The sequence below is a fragment of the Colletotrichum aenigma genome (assembly GCF_013390185.1).
Source record: "Colletotrichum aenigma strain Cg56 chromosome Unknown KSG_Cg56_contig03, whole genome shotgun sequence".
Lineage (NCBI taxonomy): Eukaryota > Fungi > Ascomycota > Sordariomycetes > Glomerellales > Glomerellaceae > Colletotrichum > Colletotrichum aenigma.
Genome location: NW_023500909.1, coordinates 816895 through 835884, shown reverse-complemented (window position 1 = coordinate 835884; position 18990 = coordinate 816895). Strand labels below are relative to the sequence as shown.

General features: G+C 51.8%; 6 protein-coding genes across 6 annotated transcripts; 2 read left to right on the top strand and 4 right to left on the bottom strand.

Moving 5' to 3' along the window:
• Positions 1–1908: 1908 nt before the first annotated feature.
• On the top strand, positions 1909–3861 carry cocE-7 (Cocaine esterase; the record flags this gene model as incomplete). The annotated part of the gene is made up of 1 exon (XM_037319442.1): positions 1909–3861. The coding sequence occupies one exon, from the start codon at positions 1909–1911 to the stop codon at positions 3859–3861; it is 1953 nt and encodes a 650-aa protein (XP_037182146.1).
• A 197-nt stretch (positions 3862–4058) lies between these two features.
• On the bottom strand, positions 4059–5839 carry lolP1-6 (Cytochrome P450 monooxygenase lolP1; the record flags this gene model as incomplete). The annotated part of the gene is made up of 6 exons (XM_037319441.1): positions 4059–4184; positions 4241–4739; positions 4799–4924; positions 4984–5342; positions 5405–5601; positions 5653–5839. 6 exons carry the CDS (start codon positions 5837–5839, stop codon positions 4059–4061), a joined length of 1494 nt encoding a protein of 497 aa, XP_037182145.1.
• A 526-nt stretch (positions 5840–6365) lies between these two features.
• CGCA056_v004185 (Secondary metabolism regulator LAE1) lies at positions 6366–8014 on the bottom strand (the record flags this gene model as incomplete). Its single annotated transcript, XM_037319440.1, has 9 exons — positions 6366–6411; positions 6478–6897; positions 7056–7193; positions 7249–7286; positions 7337–7491; positions 7551–7592; positions 7651–7744; positions 7809–7832; positions 7889–8014. 9 exons carry the CDS (start codon positions 8012–8014, stop codon positions 6366–6368), a joined length of 1083 nt encoding a protein of 360 aa, XP_037182148.1.
• A 1114-nt stretch (positions 8015–9128) lies between these two features.
• On the bottom strand, positions 9129–11256 carry CGCA056_v004184 (FAD-linked oxidoreductase ZEB1; the record flags this gene model as incomplete). Its single annotated transcript, XM_037319439.1, has 4 exons — positions 9129–10223; positions 10276–10678; positions 10732–11098; positions 11160–11256. 4 exons carry the CDS (start codon positions 11254–11256, stop codon positions 9129–9131), a joined length of 1962 nt encoding a protein of 653 aa, XP_037182147.1.
• A 4459-nt stretch (positions 11257–15715) lies between these two features.
• Positions 15716–16780, top strand: CGCA056_v004183 (uncharacterized protein; the record flags this gene model as incomplete). Its single annotated transcript, XM_037319438.1, has 1 exon — positions 15716–16780. The coding sequence occupies one exon, from the start codon at positions 15716–15718 to the stop codon at positions 16778–16780; it is 1065 nt and encodes a 354-aa protein (XP_037182150.1).
• A 359-nt stretch (positions 16781–17139) lies between these two features.
• On the bottom strand, positions 17140–18548 carry ladA (L-arabinitol 4-dehydrogenase; the record flags this gene model as incomplete). The annotated part of the gene is made up of 4 exons (XM_037319437.1): positions 17140–17346; positions 17412–17880; positions 17951–18238; positions 18313–18548. The coding sequence occupies 4 exons, from the start codon at positions 18546–18548 to the stop codon at positions 17140–17142; spliced, it is 1200 nt and encodes a 399-aa protein (XP_037182149.1).
• Positions 18549–18990: the final 442 nt, after the last annotated feature.

The following is an 18990-nucleotide window of genomic DNA, read 5'->3' as shown; positions in this document are numbered from 1 at the left end:
ACTAACTATTACTAATATTCTAAACTACGAATAAATTAGATATTTATATAAGTATATTAAACTATTAATAAAAATAGATTAATTTTAATAGAAAAAAGTATTGCGTTTTTAAGAATGATTTTCGCGTAGCTTCAAAGGAGTCTCGTGACCTCGCTGATCATTGCCATCATTCACAACTACGTTTCCAACCTTACTTTGCGTTTCAATAATGATGTCCCTCAATGAATACTTAGTTGTAATGAAGCCCGATCGATTTGTGCGATGGTCGTTCCGGATGGCTGTGAAGCCAGGCGGTATTTTCTGTAATTTGAATCCGCAGTCTGACAAATGAAATAGGAAGTGTCGATGTCACTCGCTATACGTAGGTGTTGGAATTTCATCCAACTTTGCATCCTAGAGTGGGCCTCGGTGCGTTCTCGACCTCGGGAAATGCCCAATTCGGGTCAGGATCGGATATCCACTCGCACAGGGGAAGGAGAAGACCAAGCCACATATCAACGAACCAATAAGAGCAGGCCTTTCGGATGATTAAATGACCTCCAGCCAGGTCGATCGGTACTGAGAGACCAGTAAAGATGACTTCCGAGCCTTAGGAACCCGAGATCATGCAAATCCTCTACTTAGCGGAAGAATGACAGGAGATCAGAAATCGTGAACCAGCAACGCACAGATCGTGCCAAGAACAAACCAAATAACATAGCCCCGTACTGATTGTACCCACCAACAGCAATGATCCTCCCCATGCGCTCTTCGGTCAAAAATAGGGTACCGGTGATGATAGGCACCGGGAATTACTGCGAGGGGAGCCGGCGGTTGTGGTGGTCGTTGTGAGCTGGAGTCACATCAATGAAGACAAAGATTATGGACAACTATCATACGTTCTCTCCATCCCAGGAGGATTGCCACAAAGATAAGACACGATACCCTTCGAATGGCCACTGAAGTCAATAATTGTTATTGTCTGTCGATAATCCACGTAATGCCGTTGCGTTTTCAATGTAATACGGTTCCATGGAATGCGATGGTCTTCAAAATCGACCATGTCCAAAGGCTCTTTTTTTGGCATTGGTGGCTAGTGAATTGCCAAGAAGATTGCCAAACCAGACTAGACACATCTCTATTCGCGCTCATGAAGGACAGGAAGCCATACCTGTCATCTCATCTAGCCAGCAGGCATCAGATTTAATGTAATTGAAAAGGTGGGCATTTTCAACGAAGTGGCTCGGGGCAGGGGAAGTAAAGTAGGATCCATAACCTTGGATCGGTAATGGCCCGCGAGTCCAAAGAGGCGTTGCGACTTTCTGCATTCTGCGATAGATGATGTGACGAAGCGGCATCACGACCTTCTTCAGGCTAGTGCTATCGAGGCTCGGTGCATCAAAGCATCCACTTCTAGACAAGGGGTTGAGCTTCTAGTAACTGTTTTGGCAAAGGGAGACGTCTCTTCAAGCAGTTCAAAAGGATCATGGTATTTGATTCTGTCCTTCGCACTGCGTGACTAAGCGGCATCATGAGCTCCTAGACTACTCGAGTCCAGCAAGCACCGCACTGCCGAGACTATGTCATCTGCGTTTTCTAGAGAATCTCCACCTTCCGAAGAGCGACCAGGCATCCGGAAGCCGTTCAAACGAACATGTAGACAGAAAGGACCGGGTGAGATTGTTCGGCACTTCGGGCATACGATTGTGTCAGCCAAAGCTAGTTGCTTGTGGCAGTGTAGGAGGTTCGGACAACTTCGAGGAAGCCTTTTGCCGGGTCATACAACGCGGTGACTGCACAGAGATGACTGATAAATCAATCAGGTTCAAGAAAGCTGCTTTCGAGCTATAAAAGTCACAGTCCTCTTCCACAAGATAATGTACTATCTCTCTTACAACACACTCAATCCAATTTCTAGCAACTACAATCATGAAATCTCTCACTCTTTTCTCATTCACAGCCTGTCTCTCAGTCATTTTTGGTGTTGGGCAAGCTGCCGCCAACTCGCTCCTTCAGGCTTCTGAGCCAGATTTAGTCCAAGGCACCATACGCATTCATGGCGACGATGCCTACCCAGTCTTCATGCGCCGCCTGCTTCCAACAGACGCACGACGAGCTCGTTACCCTGGGTTCAAGCAGGAAACCTTGCTCCTCAAGAACGGAACCATTCGCAGGGAGGGGGCAATGCCTCTGAGCTGTGACGTCGTGTTCGAGAGGGATGTCCCGGTCACCCTCCGCGACGGCATTACCATCTACACAGACGTCTTTCGTCCGGTCGGAGATCAGCCTGTCCCAGCAATTGTGGCTTGGAGTCCATACGGAAAACAAATCGGAGGCCAGTGGCTCGATGACCTCGCGAACCGGTCGAATGTTCCCCTTTCCCTTGTTTCCGAGCTGCAAAAGTTTGAAGCCCCTGACCCGGCCTACTGGGTATCAAAGGGGTACGCCATATTGAACCCCGACGCCCGCGGAGCTTACGCCTCGGAGGGTAACATCACCTACTGGGGCCGCCAACTTGCCGAAGATGGATACGACTTTATCGAATGGGCCGCAGACCAATCCTGGAGCAATGGGAAGATAGGTATGGCCGGGAACTCATTTCTCGCAATCTCACAGTGGCACATTGCGGCGTCGCAACCCCCACACCTGGCAGCCATTGCCCCCTGGGAGGGCGCTACGAATGTCTTGCGGGCAGCAGCAACATCGTTTGGACTTGGGAACTTAGGCTTCGAAGAGGCCATCATAACTACTTTCTCAGGAAACAACTATGTCGAAGACACCCCCAGGATGATGTTGAACAACAGTTTGGACAACATTTACTGGCGGAATCGGAGCCCCAACTTGAGTAACATCACAGTTCCAGCTTATGTCGTGGCGAGCTACACCAATCTCGCGCACACTCACGGCACCTTTGACGGGTTTCGGCACATCAGCTCCGATAAGAAGTGGCTTCGGGTGCACAACACTCATGAGTGGCAGGACTTTTACGTCCAGGAACACACTGAAGAGCTACGTGCTTTTTTCGATCGTTTCCTCAAAGACAGCCCGAACGACTGGGAGGAAACACCCCGAGTGAGAATTTCTGTTCTCGACCCTGGCTCCATTGATACTGTCGGTCGCGTTGTCGAGGACTGGCCTGTGCCGGATCTGCAGTCTACCACCCTCTTCCTCGGCTCCAACCGGACCCTCAGTCACCATCCCAATCCCTCATCCACCTCTGTGTCCTATGAAATCAACGCGAATACCACTGGCGTGCTGTTCTCTTACACAGTCCCAGACCTTGTTGAGATCATCGGGTACGTCAAAGTCCGTCTTTGGGTGGAGGCGAAAGGCTCAGATGACCTGGAGCTTGCCATCACGGTCGAGAAGAGAGATGCCCAAGGCAACCCGTTTCCTCGTGTTGGTAGTGCAGAGAGTACCGATCCTGCGGCACGTGGAAACATTCGCGTTTCCCGCAGAGCACTCGACGAGACTCGTTCGACTCCATCTGAGCCTTACCTTTTGCATGAACGAGAGGACTTGCTCAGTTCCGGAGAAATCGTTCCTGTTGATATCGGCCTATGGCCAACAGCTCTGCGATTCCATCCAGGCGAGAGAATAGTTCTCACAGTTTCTCCAACGGTGCTGATACCGTCAACTTTGGACATGGGATTTGGAGTTGCAGGCATCGAAATTCCGGAGCAAAATGGAACCTATGTCCCAGGTACAAGCCCTACTATGCAGCAGCTTGGTGGGAACTCTACCAACCCTCCCTTCGTGGAAGCGCAGAGAACCAAGACCTCCACTACTCGCAACAAGGGGTCTCATATCCTCCACTTTGGTGGTAAATTTGACAGCCATGTTCTGTTGCCTTTGAACGCAACTAGCATTCATAGCTCTTGAATTCCACAGTAGGAGCTTCCACCCTGGCACTGGCAGGTGCCCAGAAGAAATCGATAGCTGCAGTGTGAACAATAAGAAATGGCTGCGGTGTAAACAATAAATAGGCACTTCAATACAACGTGTGGAATCTTCTCAACACAAAAACAATGAAGATAATTTGAAACCCTTCAAGTATTAATCCCTGAGACATATAATCTCTACCTGCCCCGGCCATTTCGCCTTGAGATTCTCAGCCAAAAGTCATGCGTGATCCAAAATCCAGCACTCCAAAGCTTCAACGGCTTCTCTGGTTTGGCTATGGCAAAGTCGTATCTCCGAAGAAGCTACGACGGTTAGCTTGTCGGTAGCGGGTAAGTCATCATGTCACGAGATGGCTTACCTCGACGAAGATCTTATTCAGCTCCATGAGGGCGATATTTCTACCCATGCAGTAAAACTTGCCAAATCCGAAGACGAGGTCTGTGGTTGCAATCATCATCCTGAACTTCTCGTTGTCATTTCCAGCCTCAATCCATCTTTCCGGCCTGAAAAGATGAGCGTCAGGACCAAAGACCTCTCTTGTTCTCCCAATGCTGCAGACGTTCTCTCCTAGCTGCGTTCCTGCCGGCAATTTGTGACCATGAATGGTGTCGCCTCCTTGCGGCACCTCCTTGCTCACAACGCCGGTTGAGGGTGGGTAGAGACGAAGCCCTTCTCGGATGACTGCCTGAAGATATGGCATGGCTTTGGCCTCTGAGTCTTTGACCGGAAAACTCAGCATTCCGGCAGCAATGCCAGCATCTATCTCTGCACGAAGCGCTGCGAACGCGGAAGGGTTCGATAAAAGTGACAGCAGTATCATGCGGATGGCAGTGGCTGTCGTATCTGATCCAGCGATTCTGAGCGTTGTTAGCCTAACCTTTAGTAATAAATAGACGCAGTTTGGTAAAATACGTACGTTTCCACATAGACCTCCTGCGTCAACTCTTCTCGAGTGAGACCGGCGTTGATGAAGGACTGTATCATGTCTTTCCCTGGTTTCGTATTGGGGGCCAATCTGCCGTCGACAAATGTCTTCGCAAACCTGATGCCACAGGTTAATGCCAATGTTCTTTCTTCATTTTTAATTTGATTGGATCTCACCCCATAAGTGCCCCGAAGCCGGCCGAATCTGCTGACTTCGGCAGCCCCAGGTTAAGAGGCCAGCTGTGCATGAGCTTGGCCAGCCAGGGTACGTTTCCCATCGTGATCATCACGGGGAAAAACGCGTCCTTTGTAGCAACATATTGATACAGGTCACGATCTTCCTTCAAGAAGCCGTATGCGTGGCCGAAACCAAGCTCACTGATTACATCCAGGGCAAAGTACGTCGACTTGCTGGCCATGTCCATGGGTCTGAACACGTTTGGTGTGGAAATGTACTTAGTGTCGATGAGGTCAACAAATGCGGCAATTTGTTTGTCAATACCAGCTTCGAAACCACCATTTTCAAGGCCGGAATACTAAAAATGTCAGTGGGAGCTGCAGATCAAAAACACATTTTCGCTGCGTGAGCTGGACTTACACCCGGGCCCATTTTGCTCTTCAAATGCTTCCGCTTCTCCTCATCGCGCATCGAAAAAAGGTGATCCTCGCCTGGCGTCGTTCTTCCAACTGCGTACCACTCGCCTTTCGTGTATTTGCTCCGCGCAGCCGCGATCCTTTTCAAGGTATCGGGATCGCTGAACATGACTGTGTTTGGTCCGATTCGAACAAGGGGGCCTATGAAATCTCAGCGCGTATACCAGGCAGGTGTTAAAACCCAGCCCTCACCGTATTTCTCGTGAAGTTCCATGTAGTACTCGTGAACTGATCCGTTGAGCGCCGCGCGCGCCATGGAAAAGCCGGTGATGGCGTGCCAGAACGGGCCCGGGACATATGATAAGCGGTACCAAAGCCAGAACTCCCTCGCGAGTAGGCCGCCGACCACCAGGACGGCGAAGAGAATCACGAAACCCATGTTCGAATGCTTCTTGGATTCTTGCAGGCCACGGTATGCATGAGCTCTCGGCTGGATGATGTCGGTGAAGAACCATGAAGATGGAGGCTAACGAAGAATGATGGGGGTTGAGGTCTCAGCTGCCACCTTTAGCGCGACGCGGCACGTGGTGGTCGATAGCCGCTTTCAGATGTCCAGGTGACATCGGGCGCTTCTGAGATCTTTTCTGCTCAACGACCTGTCGTATTTCGCGTAATATCCCATTTTCGTCATTTGGACGACGTGTTTCATACCCTTATCGTACGATGCAAATTTCACGCGTCTTCATGCACAGATTTTGAGATGAATACATAAGTAGTTAGACGCCAGTTGTCAACCATCTTTCATGGTCCCGATTTTGACTACTGCAAGTCGTCTTTCTCGAACAGGGCAAGAAAAACGCCACTTGAACACCTCTGCATCTATCATCAGGGAAGCCCTATCAGTGGACTCAACCATGAACGCTGCCCGCGAGCGCGTGTCATTTTGTCCAGAACTCGGCAGCTAATCACGCCGATTCTTCCTTTTCAGGCTTTCGCCCGTACATGGCCCATCTGTTCAGCATGTTAATGAATGAACCAAAGATTGAGGGAAACATAACTAAAGAATTTGCAACTGACATGGAAAAGTAGGAGTGGATGTCCCTGTTGCGGAAATCCTGCCGATTCTGAGCCAACAGAACCAGAACCTCTTCGCGGGACCACCCGAGAGCCCTCGTCAGCGGAGCCATACATACGGCCTCCCAACCGGCCTCAATATTTTCACCGCCCCAGTACCCAAGGTTTTTGTATCGCTTCTCTTTGGGCCAAGGACTGGTAGGCCACTTCAGCTGCTGCATCACCACATCTGTAAATCCGGCCTGTATCATCATGGGCTTCAGCTCTTTCGGGTCTTGGTACGCTGCCCCAAGCTTCTGAGCCGCCTCTGCTAGGAGTCCGAGTGTCTTCATGATCGAGTGTTCAGGCTTGAGGGTGCCATCGTCTGACTTGAGTTGAAGGTCCATCTCAACTAATTCCAGGTAGCCACCCGGCGTCAGGTTACTGCGGGATGTGATTAGCTATCATAAATGGTTCGGGCACAGATTAAAGTCACTTAGAGAGGGGACATAACACCCTTGCAGGCTACCATAGAGGAAATTTGGAGAAAACAAAGCCTGGAAAATAAGTTGCCCATAATGATCCAGACCAAGACCACTTACTCATACGAATTTTGGATAAACTTCCTCCAATCACGGATTGCTGAGTTCATGATGCGGCTGTGGATGTAATCGAAGGGCCGTGAGAAGAGCCATTCCTCTTCAATATCGTCAATCTCGAACTTGACGTTGGGAGGCGTGCTTATATCAATCAGCGTTGGGAAATGAAGTAACGGCGGGTTGTTTGAAGCCTTACTACTCAGGCTGGATAGCAGAAAGATCGACTCCGAGGATCTAGTACTAGTAAGAAAGCAGGTAACTATAACTCTTTGCTGGCCACAAACCTCAGCCTCTGGATGAGCGTCACCGAAGTCCACAGCCCAGATACCGGTGCCCGTGCCAACATCAAGGACACGTCCAACCTTGGCTCCGGGTTCGTTTGGAGGGGCGGTTCCGAGCTTGTCATCAAAAGAAAGAAGAAACATATTGTGCTGCAAGTCTGGCCTCTAGGTTAGTCTAAAAGATGCTCCTCTTGGGCGGAGCATGAGATCCCCATACCTAGGCGATCTTGTTCTCTTTCATCATTTGGCAAAGGATACTCTGTCGCCAAAGGTTAGCTTAGTCATGTGCGTTTGCGTCCACTACAGGGTAAACCTACTGCCATCCTTGTAGGAATGATAGGTTCTTCCATTTTCAACTCTGTATTGAAAAACAGAACTCGTTACACTTGTGCTTGAACTCGGCAGACTTCGCTAAATGAGAATTTTGTGAGTAACCAGGAGTCATCTATCAGAGAAGCTACGCTATCTCACTTACAGCGTCGTCTTCCGAATCATCATCCTGTAAACATGCTTAGCTCGTCATACCGACGTCAGTGATAGGATAGTAATGCTTACCTCTTCTCCAGCTTCAATGAAGACCTCAAGGTCGGGCACGTTGTTGGGATGGGCCTCTGCATCAGCTGATGCCGTTGCTGGCTCCGTTGCCTGCTGATGGGAGACAGTCTCATTGTTGTCTGACATGGTGCTCACGGAAGTTGACGAACGAGATTTTCTGGATCAGGGCTTCTTCTTTTTCTTGAAACAATGAAGCGTGAAGTTTCGACGCAGATGAACAATCTATATAGTGACTATGAGAAAGTCTTGTACCCCTCTTCTTGGCTCATCGCCCACCGATTTTAAGCGGTGGACTCTTTATCGGGCACTTTGCTCTAAGGGGAAGCATCTCCTCTATTTGGGCGAATCATAAGTACATGATTTCAGTGTCTCGTACGACAGCACAACCAACAGGCGTTAACATTCTCCAACAGGCAACCATTTCGTTGGACTGCATGCACTAATCCGCGATAAGGAACTGCTTGATGGAGCAAACAAGCCTTTTCTGGCCAATCAACTTGCGTTTAAATGTTTGTGTTAATCTCTCACGTGAAAGTCAGCGCTTGTCGATGCTGAGCCACACCTCGTTCTTGCCGTTATCCTCAACAGTTCTCAAGCCAGCTAGTCTTTCAGGCAACTTAATACGATGCATATGGGCGTAGGCGACCTCTACATCAAACATGGAGTGAGCTCAGAGGTTATGCATAGACGGCATTTTCATTCGATGTCAATTTAGTATACCGAAGGGTTTTCAGCTATCTCCATCAAAAACTCATCGGCGATTGTTGACGAAAGCTGCGCTCGTCACCTCAACGTGGTTTCTACAAGTTTTATTCGCATCTATGTTACGGCTAACTGTCTTTCTTAAATGTCACCCGTAGGCCATTGAATTCAATACTCTGGAAACCCAAGATCGAGCGGAGGATTACGTTGGCATAGGAAAGGGGAGTCTTAATGGCTGAAACAGTAATTACTTACCCACTTCGCGGCGGCTGGTGCGCGTGTGAACAGAACGAGATTGATTGATTCATGAGCAAAATTTCCTTTGCCTTGAGAAAACGCTGGAACGGCGTGGGCACATGCCATGAGGTACGCAGAACACATGTAGTTGCGGCATTGGGTCCCAAGATTATAAAGTATGACAGCCATTTAATTGCACCTTGGATGAGCAAATTGACGAAATAACAAGTTTTATTTCAACTGAAGTCGCTGCCCAATTCCATGCTTGGTCACCGTTCATCAACTAATAATTATACTATGTTTACTTGCGGCAAAGACGGTCAGTCTGGAGCGTGAGCCAGTCGTTCTGACGGGCAATGTACCAGTCCTCACTGCCTACAGCAGTGGGGGCGTAGAACACTCCCCAAGGGTCAATCTTCTTCTTGAGCTCAACCAGACGGGCGTAGTTGGATCCGAAGAAGGCCTGGCCAAAGTCGGGCTCCATGACGTCTCCCTCGTTGCCGTAACCACCGCTGCCGGGGGTGATCTTGCGGAGTCTGCCCATCCAGTCCTGGGTGATGCGAACGTTGGCAGTCTTGACCTCCTCGGTGGTGGCGGTGTCGGCCCATCCGCCTCCGATGATGGCGAACATGAGGTTCTCACGCCAGGCGGGGTTGGCGGCGCTCTCGGTGGTCTCGGCGGGGGCGGCGGCGTTCATGTTGTACTGAATCAGCGCGGAGCCCTCCTCGATGATACCTCTCAGGGTGGAGATGGTCTCGTTCAGGAGAGCGGCATCATCCCAGTTGGCCTTGGGGATGAGACGAGAGGCAGTGCGGATGGTGGCGCTGCCGACGCTCTCCATGGGGAAGTGGTTCTTCCAGGTGTCGTAGAAGTTGTCGTGCTCAAAGTACTCAGGCTCTACCTTGAAGCCAAGAGTAGCCCACTCCTCAAAGAGAGGAGCGACCATGGCCTTGAAGTCGTCGAGAGCCATGCCGGGGACGAGCCAGGGGCGCATGCTCCAGAGGAAGGCACCGTTGCCGGCGGGGAAGAGGGTGGAGTAGCCGTAGCTGTGGCTGGCGGAGAAGTCGGGGAAGCGGCGCCAGTAGGCCTCCATGGCGGACCAGAAGACGGTGCTGGAGATGTTCTTCTCGGCGGTGTTGAGACTCCAGGTGAGTCCGGAGAACTGCTTCTTGGGGTACACGCGAACAGTCATGGAGGTGACGACACCCCAGGTAGAACCACCGCCACCACGGACAGCCCAGAAGAGGTCGCTGTTGTTCTTGTCGTCGGCGGTGACATGGCGGCCATCGGGAGTGACGATGTCGACGGAGAGGATGTGGTCACTGCCAAGACCAGCGACGGGGCTCATGGGGGAGTGACCACCACCAGCGAGGTAGCCACCGGTGACACCAACGGACTATTGCACGATTAGTAGTGTCACAAACAAATGGGACATGTTTTTAACTTACGCGGCACTCGCCACCGACAGCGGTGTAGCCCTCCTTGTTGGCAGCCTCGTACAGCTCAGAGACCTGGATACCAGCACCGAGCTTGAAAGCAGGGCCCTTGTAGCCTCCAGCAGACTCGTAGTTCTTGATGAACTTAAGACCCTTCAGGTTGTGAGTCCAGATGGACAAGGAACCAGCACCGGTGTTCTTGCCAAGGAAGTCGTGGCCAGTGTTGCGGACAACCAAACGCAGGTTGAGGTTGCGAGCAAAGTTGATAGCAAGCTGGATCTGGGCGACATTGGTGGCCTTGACGGAGTAGAGAGGGAAGCCGCCCAGCTCGCAAGTCTGGTTGTTGGCGGCGTTCTGAGGCTGGCAGGTGGCGCCCTGGTAGATGGGGGACATGACGGAGGTAGGGTCCTCATCGCTTCAAAGAGTTAGTCAACGGTACTGGCATGATAGACGCGTGTAGCTACTCACTGAGTATCAGAGTTGGACCAGTTGTCGAGGAGGTACTGGCATTTCTCGGCATCGTAGTGCTCACCCTGGTAGCAGGCAGCACCAAGAGGGACAGTCTTGATGAGAGCACCGCCAGTCAGAAGGTTGAAGACCTTCCAGACGAGCTCGGTGGGGTAGAACAAGTCGCCAGGGAAGGTCTTGCACTTGTTATTGGGGAGGGCGCGCTTCTCAACGCCCTCAGTGTCAGGGAAGGTAAAGAGCGAAATGTTGCTGAGCTCGAGCCGGGTAAGGTTGGCCAGCACGGCGTCAGTCAACTGGACAGTCTCCTCCGGGATCTCAGCCTCGGGGAACTCCTCGGCGGCGGGGGCTACGGTGACCTCGTTGGCCTCTGCGAACAGGTTAGTTGAGACTCTGGTGAAGATGACTGGCAAAACATGGGCCCCACTTACCAATGGCTTCTCCGTCGACGACGATGTTCTGGGCGCCGACGAAGCTGGCCAGCGGCATGGCCGCGGCGAGCAGCAGAGTTCTTCCGAGAGAAGGCATCTTGACAAGATGGAGGAAGACTTGTCTTCAAAGGAGTGTAAGATCCGCTGAGCTTGGATACTGGAGGGATGAAAAGAAGAGGGGAAAAGAGAGACATTCATGATCGACATGCTCCTCACCCACGGCTATATACACGCAGAAGATCACCGCCGCGTCGGACCATTCCTCAACTTCCCACCCCCACACACGTGGCTATTTGCAAGCTATTGGTCCTGAGCCGCATGATTCCATCCCGAGCAGCCGGGATCCAAGCTCTTGCCACGAGGGAATATGGACTTGGCTACCGAATATGCAGCGTATGTCCGCATGCAAAATGAGACTCCATCGCACAGGAGCGCCGTCAAAACTGCACCACCTGAGATGCAGAAACAGGATGCTCATCCCAGAGAGTTTTTTTTTTCTGCTTCTCGACTGCAGATGGGGGGCTTCGCCATAGTCTAGCAGGGGTCCCTCCTATACGAAGCCTTGGCAGGACAGGGTTTGGGCGAAATTAATTACCTTCTAGCCCCCAAAATGCCCCCAGCAAACCGCCGTTTGCGTCGACAAACAGCGGCATTCACGGTACTGGCGGCAGTTTGCTGCGGGTGGTTCGCTGAAGAGCCGTGACCGTGCCGCAGGTGTGTGTGCTTTATTTTACGGGGAGCCGACCTTTTTTCAACGACAACATCGCTAAACATGTATGTCCTCCGGTCACATCTTTGACAGGTTGTAAACGGTTGCTTCTTTTCCCTGCTTTCACTGGAGGCCTTTGCTGACCGCAACATGAGTAAGGCCTAGAATTGCATCCCGTTCTACCTCGAAAGCATTGGCTGACTTTGAGCCGTCGGGGCCTAATGTCCCGCCGGTCCTGCATCATCTCAGGGGCGCTAGATATTCCCTTGCCACTTGCCAAGGCGCTTATTTTGATACCCAAGTTCACGACAACTCGGCAACGCAAGGAACCTCTATGAACCTTGAAGCCAAGCCGGACGATGATCCAGGGTCGTTCTGGAACTGCTTATCGTTCTAGAATGCGGACGCGAAGTCAAAACCCACGGACAATGGCACCAAAAGTCGGAATGAGACCCGATCAGAAACTCGGACGCAAAGGTGAACGTCAATTGGTGAGGAAGTACCTGCATTCCATGAAGTTGAGAGATCTGGAGACTGACTCGTGAGTGCGGACGTGCCGGCGGGCGCGCGAATGCTGACCTTTGACGGAGGATCGGAGCGGAGACCCGGGTCACTCCGTTCGATTGCCTTGAGCTGATCGTCATGTCCAACGAGCTCGTCAGAGTCATGATCTTTGTTCTGCGCTAGTGATATCCAGAAGCAGCTTTTCAACACCTAACAAACCGTACTATGCCTTACATGCAATTCAGCTTCCATCTTCAACCTTTGACAAGCAGGAAGCAGGTCTTTTCATAATTATTTCTAGATTAAAAAGAGGTTGTTGAAAGCATTCCTCGGTTGATGGCCTTGAATACTTTTACTTGTAGCAACGTCTGCGGTCAGAAAACAAGGTTTGCTAAAGAAGCGGATATGGAACCTTTCTCGTTGTAAATTCATACTGGACTCCATAATATCAAATCGTATCAGGTACGAATACGCTCGATGGAGCTGACAATTGAAGCCCGTACCTAGGGTTTGACTTCATCCAATCCGCCGATTCACTCGGGTGGCAGATAACACGCCATAGGTAGATTCTATTCACCGCGACAACTAGCAGGAACTCACAGTTCCGCCATGAATATTCCATGAACTTATAAATGCTGCTAGTGATTTGTTGCTCAATGACTTCTACTTTCTCCGAAGGATAACTCCGAAAGCAGCTCCACATGGTAACAAGATACTCTCACAATGGCTGGTGACAACGATCAACCTGCTCAGGGGCAGCAGTCTCGGCCTCCAACTACCGCTCAGCCTACAATGCAAGCACAAGGATCGGAACAAGTTCGACAGCAAGATCGGGTACAAATGCGTGGCGGTTGCATTGACAAGCAAGGCTTCTGCTGTGGTGTTTGGTGAGCTTCTCACATTAACAATGCTCAAGAAATGCTCGAACTAACACAAATGCTAGGCCCGCAGATGGTTGTTACTGCAACGTGATGTAGACCTTCAGAAGTCCGCAGTAGCTAGCTATGCAGTGGGAAAAAAATGATTTGCAAATAACACGCTAGCTTATGCTGTGTTTGGGGGCCATCGAGTTTCATTTCGAAATCTCCCTTATGGGCTATTTACTATCCTGATCACAGCGGGCCTTGACATCGGCCGGTCGCAGCTACATCCAATGCCAAACATCTTGCCTCCAAGACCATGCTTGAATATTGGAAACTGATGAACAACACTGGAAAGCCTTTGTTTCCTCCAAGAAAACATCATCACCTCAACCTGAAAAGCAACGTTGGTCGCATCTGACGATCACTTGAAGGTGCCTATCAGTGGACCTCGATCTTTCAGCGCACGATGGCACTGCCCATTCAGAAGGTCACCTTGCTCCCAATAGCCTGGCTCGGTGCCGATGCCAAGTTTCTCACAGTGAAGGCTGGACCACAGACCGCAGTCCATTCCGTCCCGAATCCAACTTTAACCCCGGTCTGCGCAACCCCTGGATTCACTCACGTTATCTGTTATTTCGACATCCAAGTCCACGCAACCCCTTAGCGTCGGTGCCTGCAGGTCTCGAGTGAATTTGCAGGCAAGGTCCAGATACGGACGCATCTTATGCCCGGGCAGTGAATCGAAGCGTCGTAAAAGTACAACTGGATCACTACAACGGCATGATATCGAGTACAGTGATCATAGTAGTGTAGGCGACGCTCTTCAGTCGCACTTCCGCAACTCTATCTGGAACCCGAGGCTATCGGGAGCGCAACAAACCTCACCTTCCCAGAGTGGCGCGATTTTCTCTTTTCCATCCCAGCTAACTTTTCGGCGGTCCGCCGACAACAACGCAAGGAACAGTGAAGTCGATGGAGATGCCGCAAAGTGGACGCCTCCTTCGGGAAGTGATTGACATTCTAGCAGGGAGCAGGCCCCGAAGCGAAGGAATTAGCCAATTTTGACAGGCAATGACAGCGCTCACCGCAGCCAAGGGACCCCGACGCTCAATTGAAGCGAAAAAGCACGCGGCCCCGCTGGGGGACGACGGAGCTTCTGATACACTCTAGCGCGACGAGATCCTGGATCCTGGGGCGGTTTGACAGGGCTTCTTCAGTGGTCTGTCCGCGCAGTTGTTGGGGGTTTGCGGGCACGGTAAGGTGGGATGTGGGCAGAAGCTCGGTGCGATTGGGGGGTCAGGATTGTGGTTAATCTTAACCTTGTTCAGACGAATTGTCCTGAGAAGAGTTCGGCGGCCGGAGCAACAGGTCGTGAAGGGAGACTGAGCTTATTGCTTGTCGGAGGTAGTAGCTCAGCGGCATGATCATCCAGAGCAATGGCAGGTACGAATGGGCATCTCTGAGGTCCCATGTGCATACTCCGTACGCGACTTGCGCGTTAGCCTGGACGCCGAGAATGAAATGTGCATGGCAAAATAGAAGTTCCCCAATGCTGCTGGCTCGGTAGCGAGTTCGCCGATCTCGCACCCGTGCTCTGTGGGACATTGCCTCGACCACAGGTTGTCTTGAGCACTCGCCAATTGCTGCAAGGATGAAATCGCAAGCACATAGGTACTAGAATCGTACGTATTAAGTTGGTTCAGATTTTCTGCTCAGCTGGGTTCTTGGCTCGATGAACAAGCCATGTGGTCTTTCATCCATGACTACGGTAGGGGACAAATGAGCAGGGAACTGATTCTCGCAATACAGTTGACCACTCGATCTGACATTAAGCTCACAAGCCTTTCCGGATACCAGATAATATTACTTCCCACAAGGGGAGACACTTCCTAGCTGTGACGACCTAGGAGGTCTTCGTATTTCCGAATTTGAAATCTCGCTCATAGGAAAAGAGGTACTTTTTTTTGTGTACTGTATGACATTGCACATGAGAATTCAATGACCACTGCGCAGGTCAGGGCATCAACGTCAGTTTTCTCATCACCACCAAAAAGTTATTTTCTTCATCTCCATATATCCGGTCCAAGATTCCAAAGACTACGACAGACTGAAATCATAAGTGTAGGCCACAAATGTATGGCGCGATTATTCGTAGTTACTTACCCAACATGGTCAACATCAGGCGGACCGCGTTAGACTCAGGGACGAGGCTTAGCTTACTCCTCTAATGATAGACAGATGGGCTTTGATTTTTTTTTTTTTCATCGACTTGGGCCCAAGGCCCTCGCATGGTTTGATCTGTTATGACCAAGTCACTACTGTTGAGTCAAAGAGGAGTGAATGTGTTCATGTCTGATTCACCACGGTCCACCACGAATGACCGCACGCAATGCCCGATATAAATAGGCATCTCCGAGAGATATAACTCCATCAATCCAAAGACTCGAGTAGTATCATTCAACACAACTACAAACTTCATCATGGAAAGATGGCTACCAAACTACGGGCCCAACCCCCCAGCTCCCGAGCCAGCAAGACCACAGCAACCGGTTAACCAAGAAACCCCCCAAGACATTCCGCAAGACCCGCCACGACCACAGCGACCTGTAGGGTCAGGTCGTATTCCAGACTATGGTCCGGAATTCGCAGACCCAGATCCAAACCCAGAGCCATGGCCTGAGCCCATCCCGGAGTACGACGACCGTGACATAGAAGAGCTTCCACCAGCACCGGTAAACAACAACGACGGGGCAGCCGAGGAGGAACTTCCCGAAAACCACTGGTCCAGACAAATCGCTCCAGCAGCTATCACGCATGTCACATTCGGCGTGTCGATACCTCCTTCTGACGATGATGTTGCGGAATTGCTGGACGAAGGGTATGAGAACATACCTTACAAATATTTCAAACGGACGCCGCAAATCGTGTTCAACGTCAGGTACGGCAACTGCACCTTTGAGCTCTTCGTGTCCTGCTGGACATGGGAAGGCCGGGAATGTGGCAGGACGCAGAGCATCCTGTACCCTTTGCAAGAGCTCTTCGTGGCGCACAACGACGCCGTCGTGGAGAATGAGGAGTTCAGGCAACGTATGAATGATTTGAGAGAGAGGGTGTTGGCTTTCTGTCAGCGATTCCTCAGCCCTGGGGTTGCTATGTTGCCGAGACAGACTGGGCAGATGCAGCTTGTCGACGTATTTGGGGAGTTCTTCGTCAGCGAGTCGGATGTTCGAGGGGTGGGGTTTTGGGTTGATCTGCGGCGATTCGAGCCGCATGTGGAGTTGAGGTTCACTGATGATGGTATGAATGTTAGGTATCTGAGACATCAAGGAAGGGAAAACATGGGAGGCGGAGAGGATGGACAAAGGAGAGATCGAGGTCAAGAAGACATGGGCGACATAGATCAGAATCGAAGGAGAGATCAAGGCCGGGGAAACCTGGGGAACAGAGACAATGACCAGAGGAGAGATCAAGGCGAGTATTGGGCTGGATACGGGCCTGGTCGGCCGCTGTATGATTTCAACGGCTATGGCTACTTTCAACTTTAATAGAACACACTCGGCAGACAGAGCGCTCATAAAATGGATAAAACTTATTGACAAACTAGCATCTGTGATATCAATGAGTATTGGTGGCCATGAGCACAAAAAGGTTTCCTAGCTGTATTAGCCAGAGACGTTAGTCGGCTGGGCCACGAATCTTGGATACACCAAGAATATCAGCACTTTCAAACCAAAAGCTTGGTTCACATGAATTAAATTCATTAGCCGCAACGCCAAAGTCGCTAAGTATGCTATGCTCGACCGCATTACCCATCCAAAGTTTATCACATAAAGCCCCAATCAACACCGTGCCTCATTCATCACCCCGATACCAATGCTCCATCAAACATCCCCGTTGTCCCCATCTAAAAGACCTCGGAGTCGACCTCGTCCACAATCTGGACCTTGATGCTGCCGTTCCTGTAGTCGGACGCCAGCGTGAGTGCATCGACGGCCTGCTCGAGAGGGAAGGTGTGCGAGATGAGGCTCTTGAGGTCAAGAATGCCGCTGCTCAGGCACGCGATGCCGGCGGGCCACGTGTCGCGGTACCGGTTGATGAACTCGAGCTTGATCTGCAAGGCAAACATCGTCAGTATATCCCACCAATGACCCAGAACCCGGGGTAGGTAGAACTCACCTCAGCCAGAGAAAGGTGCATAAACGGCAAGTTGTTCATAATCTCCCTTCCCACGCCGATGACCATGACCATACCACCGCGGCGCGCCGTGAACGCCGCCGTGCAGATGCTGCTCTCGACGCCGGTGCACTCGAGCACCGTCCGCGGGGCGCTGTACTCGTCATCCCCAAACAGCGCGCGGATCGCCTTGCCGTTGCCCTCGTTGCCGAGCGCTGGGTCGACGCGGTACGTGATGACGCTGGGCACGAGCGTCTTGGCGAAGGCGAGGCGCGAGGGCTCGATGTCGGTGATGACGAGCGGGTGCGCGCCCGAGGCGCGCGCGGCGGCGAGGGTGATGAGGCCGATGGGGCCCGCGCCGCAGACCACGGCGCCGACGCCGAGGGAGAGGCCGGCGGTGCGGATGCCGTGCATCGCGACACTGAGGGGCTCGAGGAGGGCGCCTTCGGCGTAGGAGATGTTGTCGGGCAGCCTGGGTTTGTGGGTTAGCGCCGCATATTCTCCGCGATGCTGTCATGAACTCGTGGACCGTGGACACTTACTTGTGAAGCCACTTGGCGGGATGGCACTTGTAGCGCTGGATGGTGCCGTGGTAAGGGTACACGCCGGCGAACTGGACATCTTCGCAAAGGTTGTAACGGCCCTCTGTGCAGAGGAAGCACTCGCCACACGGCACGCCGGGCTCGATGGCGACGCGGTCGCCGGGCTTGAGGTTCTTGACGCCCTCGCCGCAGCGGATGACCACGCCGGCGGCCTCGTGGCCGATGATGCAGTCGCCTTCAAAGACGAGCGTGCCGATCTTGCCCGTCTTCCAGAAGTGGATGTCGGATCTGGAAACGAGGGACTGTCAGCGAATTGTCTATCATGACTGGAGCTTCCGAGGTCTCTGGCGAAGCAGACTCACCCGCAAACACCAGTCGCCTTGACGTGGACCAGGACCTCGCCCTTCTTGGGCGCCAGAACGGGGGCTTCCTCTGCCTTGAGGCGGTGATCGGCCGTGACCACTAGCGAAGGGTTCGGCAGCGGCGCCTTCAGAGTCTCGACGGGGGCGGCGTTCTTCTCCATCTCCGTGACGACGACGATGCCGTTCTTGGTGGGCACGACGCCGTTGACGGGCGCCTCGGATATCGTTGTGCACATCTTCGGACGTGTGATTTGTGGCAGGAAGATCGAGCGAACGAGAGACGACTAATGGTAAGTCTAAACAAACACAAACGGTGATCTTTTCGTCAAAAGCTACGTTCCGTGTCGCGACAGAGGGAAGAGAAGAAGGCGGTAGACTTTGAAACGGAAAAACACAAGCTGTTAAAGAAGAGCTGTCTCCCAACCGGATAATCTCCTTCGTTTCTATTCGTCGAGGATCTAATGGAAAAAGGCGAGGAAGGCTCAACAGTCCTTTCTAGCTCGCGTCCCGTCCCGCTTCACACCAAACAAAATAATTTCTCGTCGTGTGATCTATGTTCCGGTCGGTAATATTGTCGACAATCGGACGGGACGGTTCCAATTGGGGTTTGCCAGAAGGAAGAGCGGGGAACTGACCGACGCGGGGCGACTAACACTTCCTCTTCGTCTGTTGGTGATG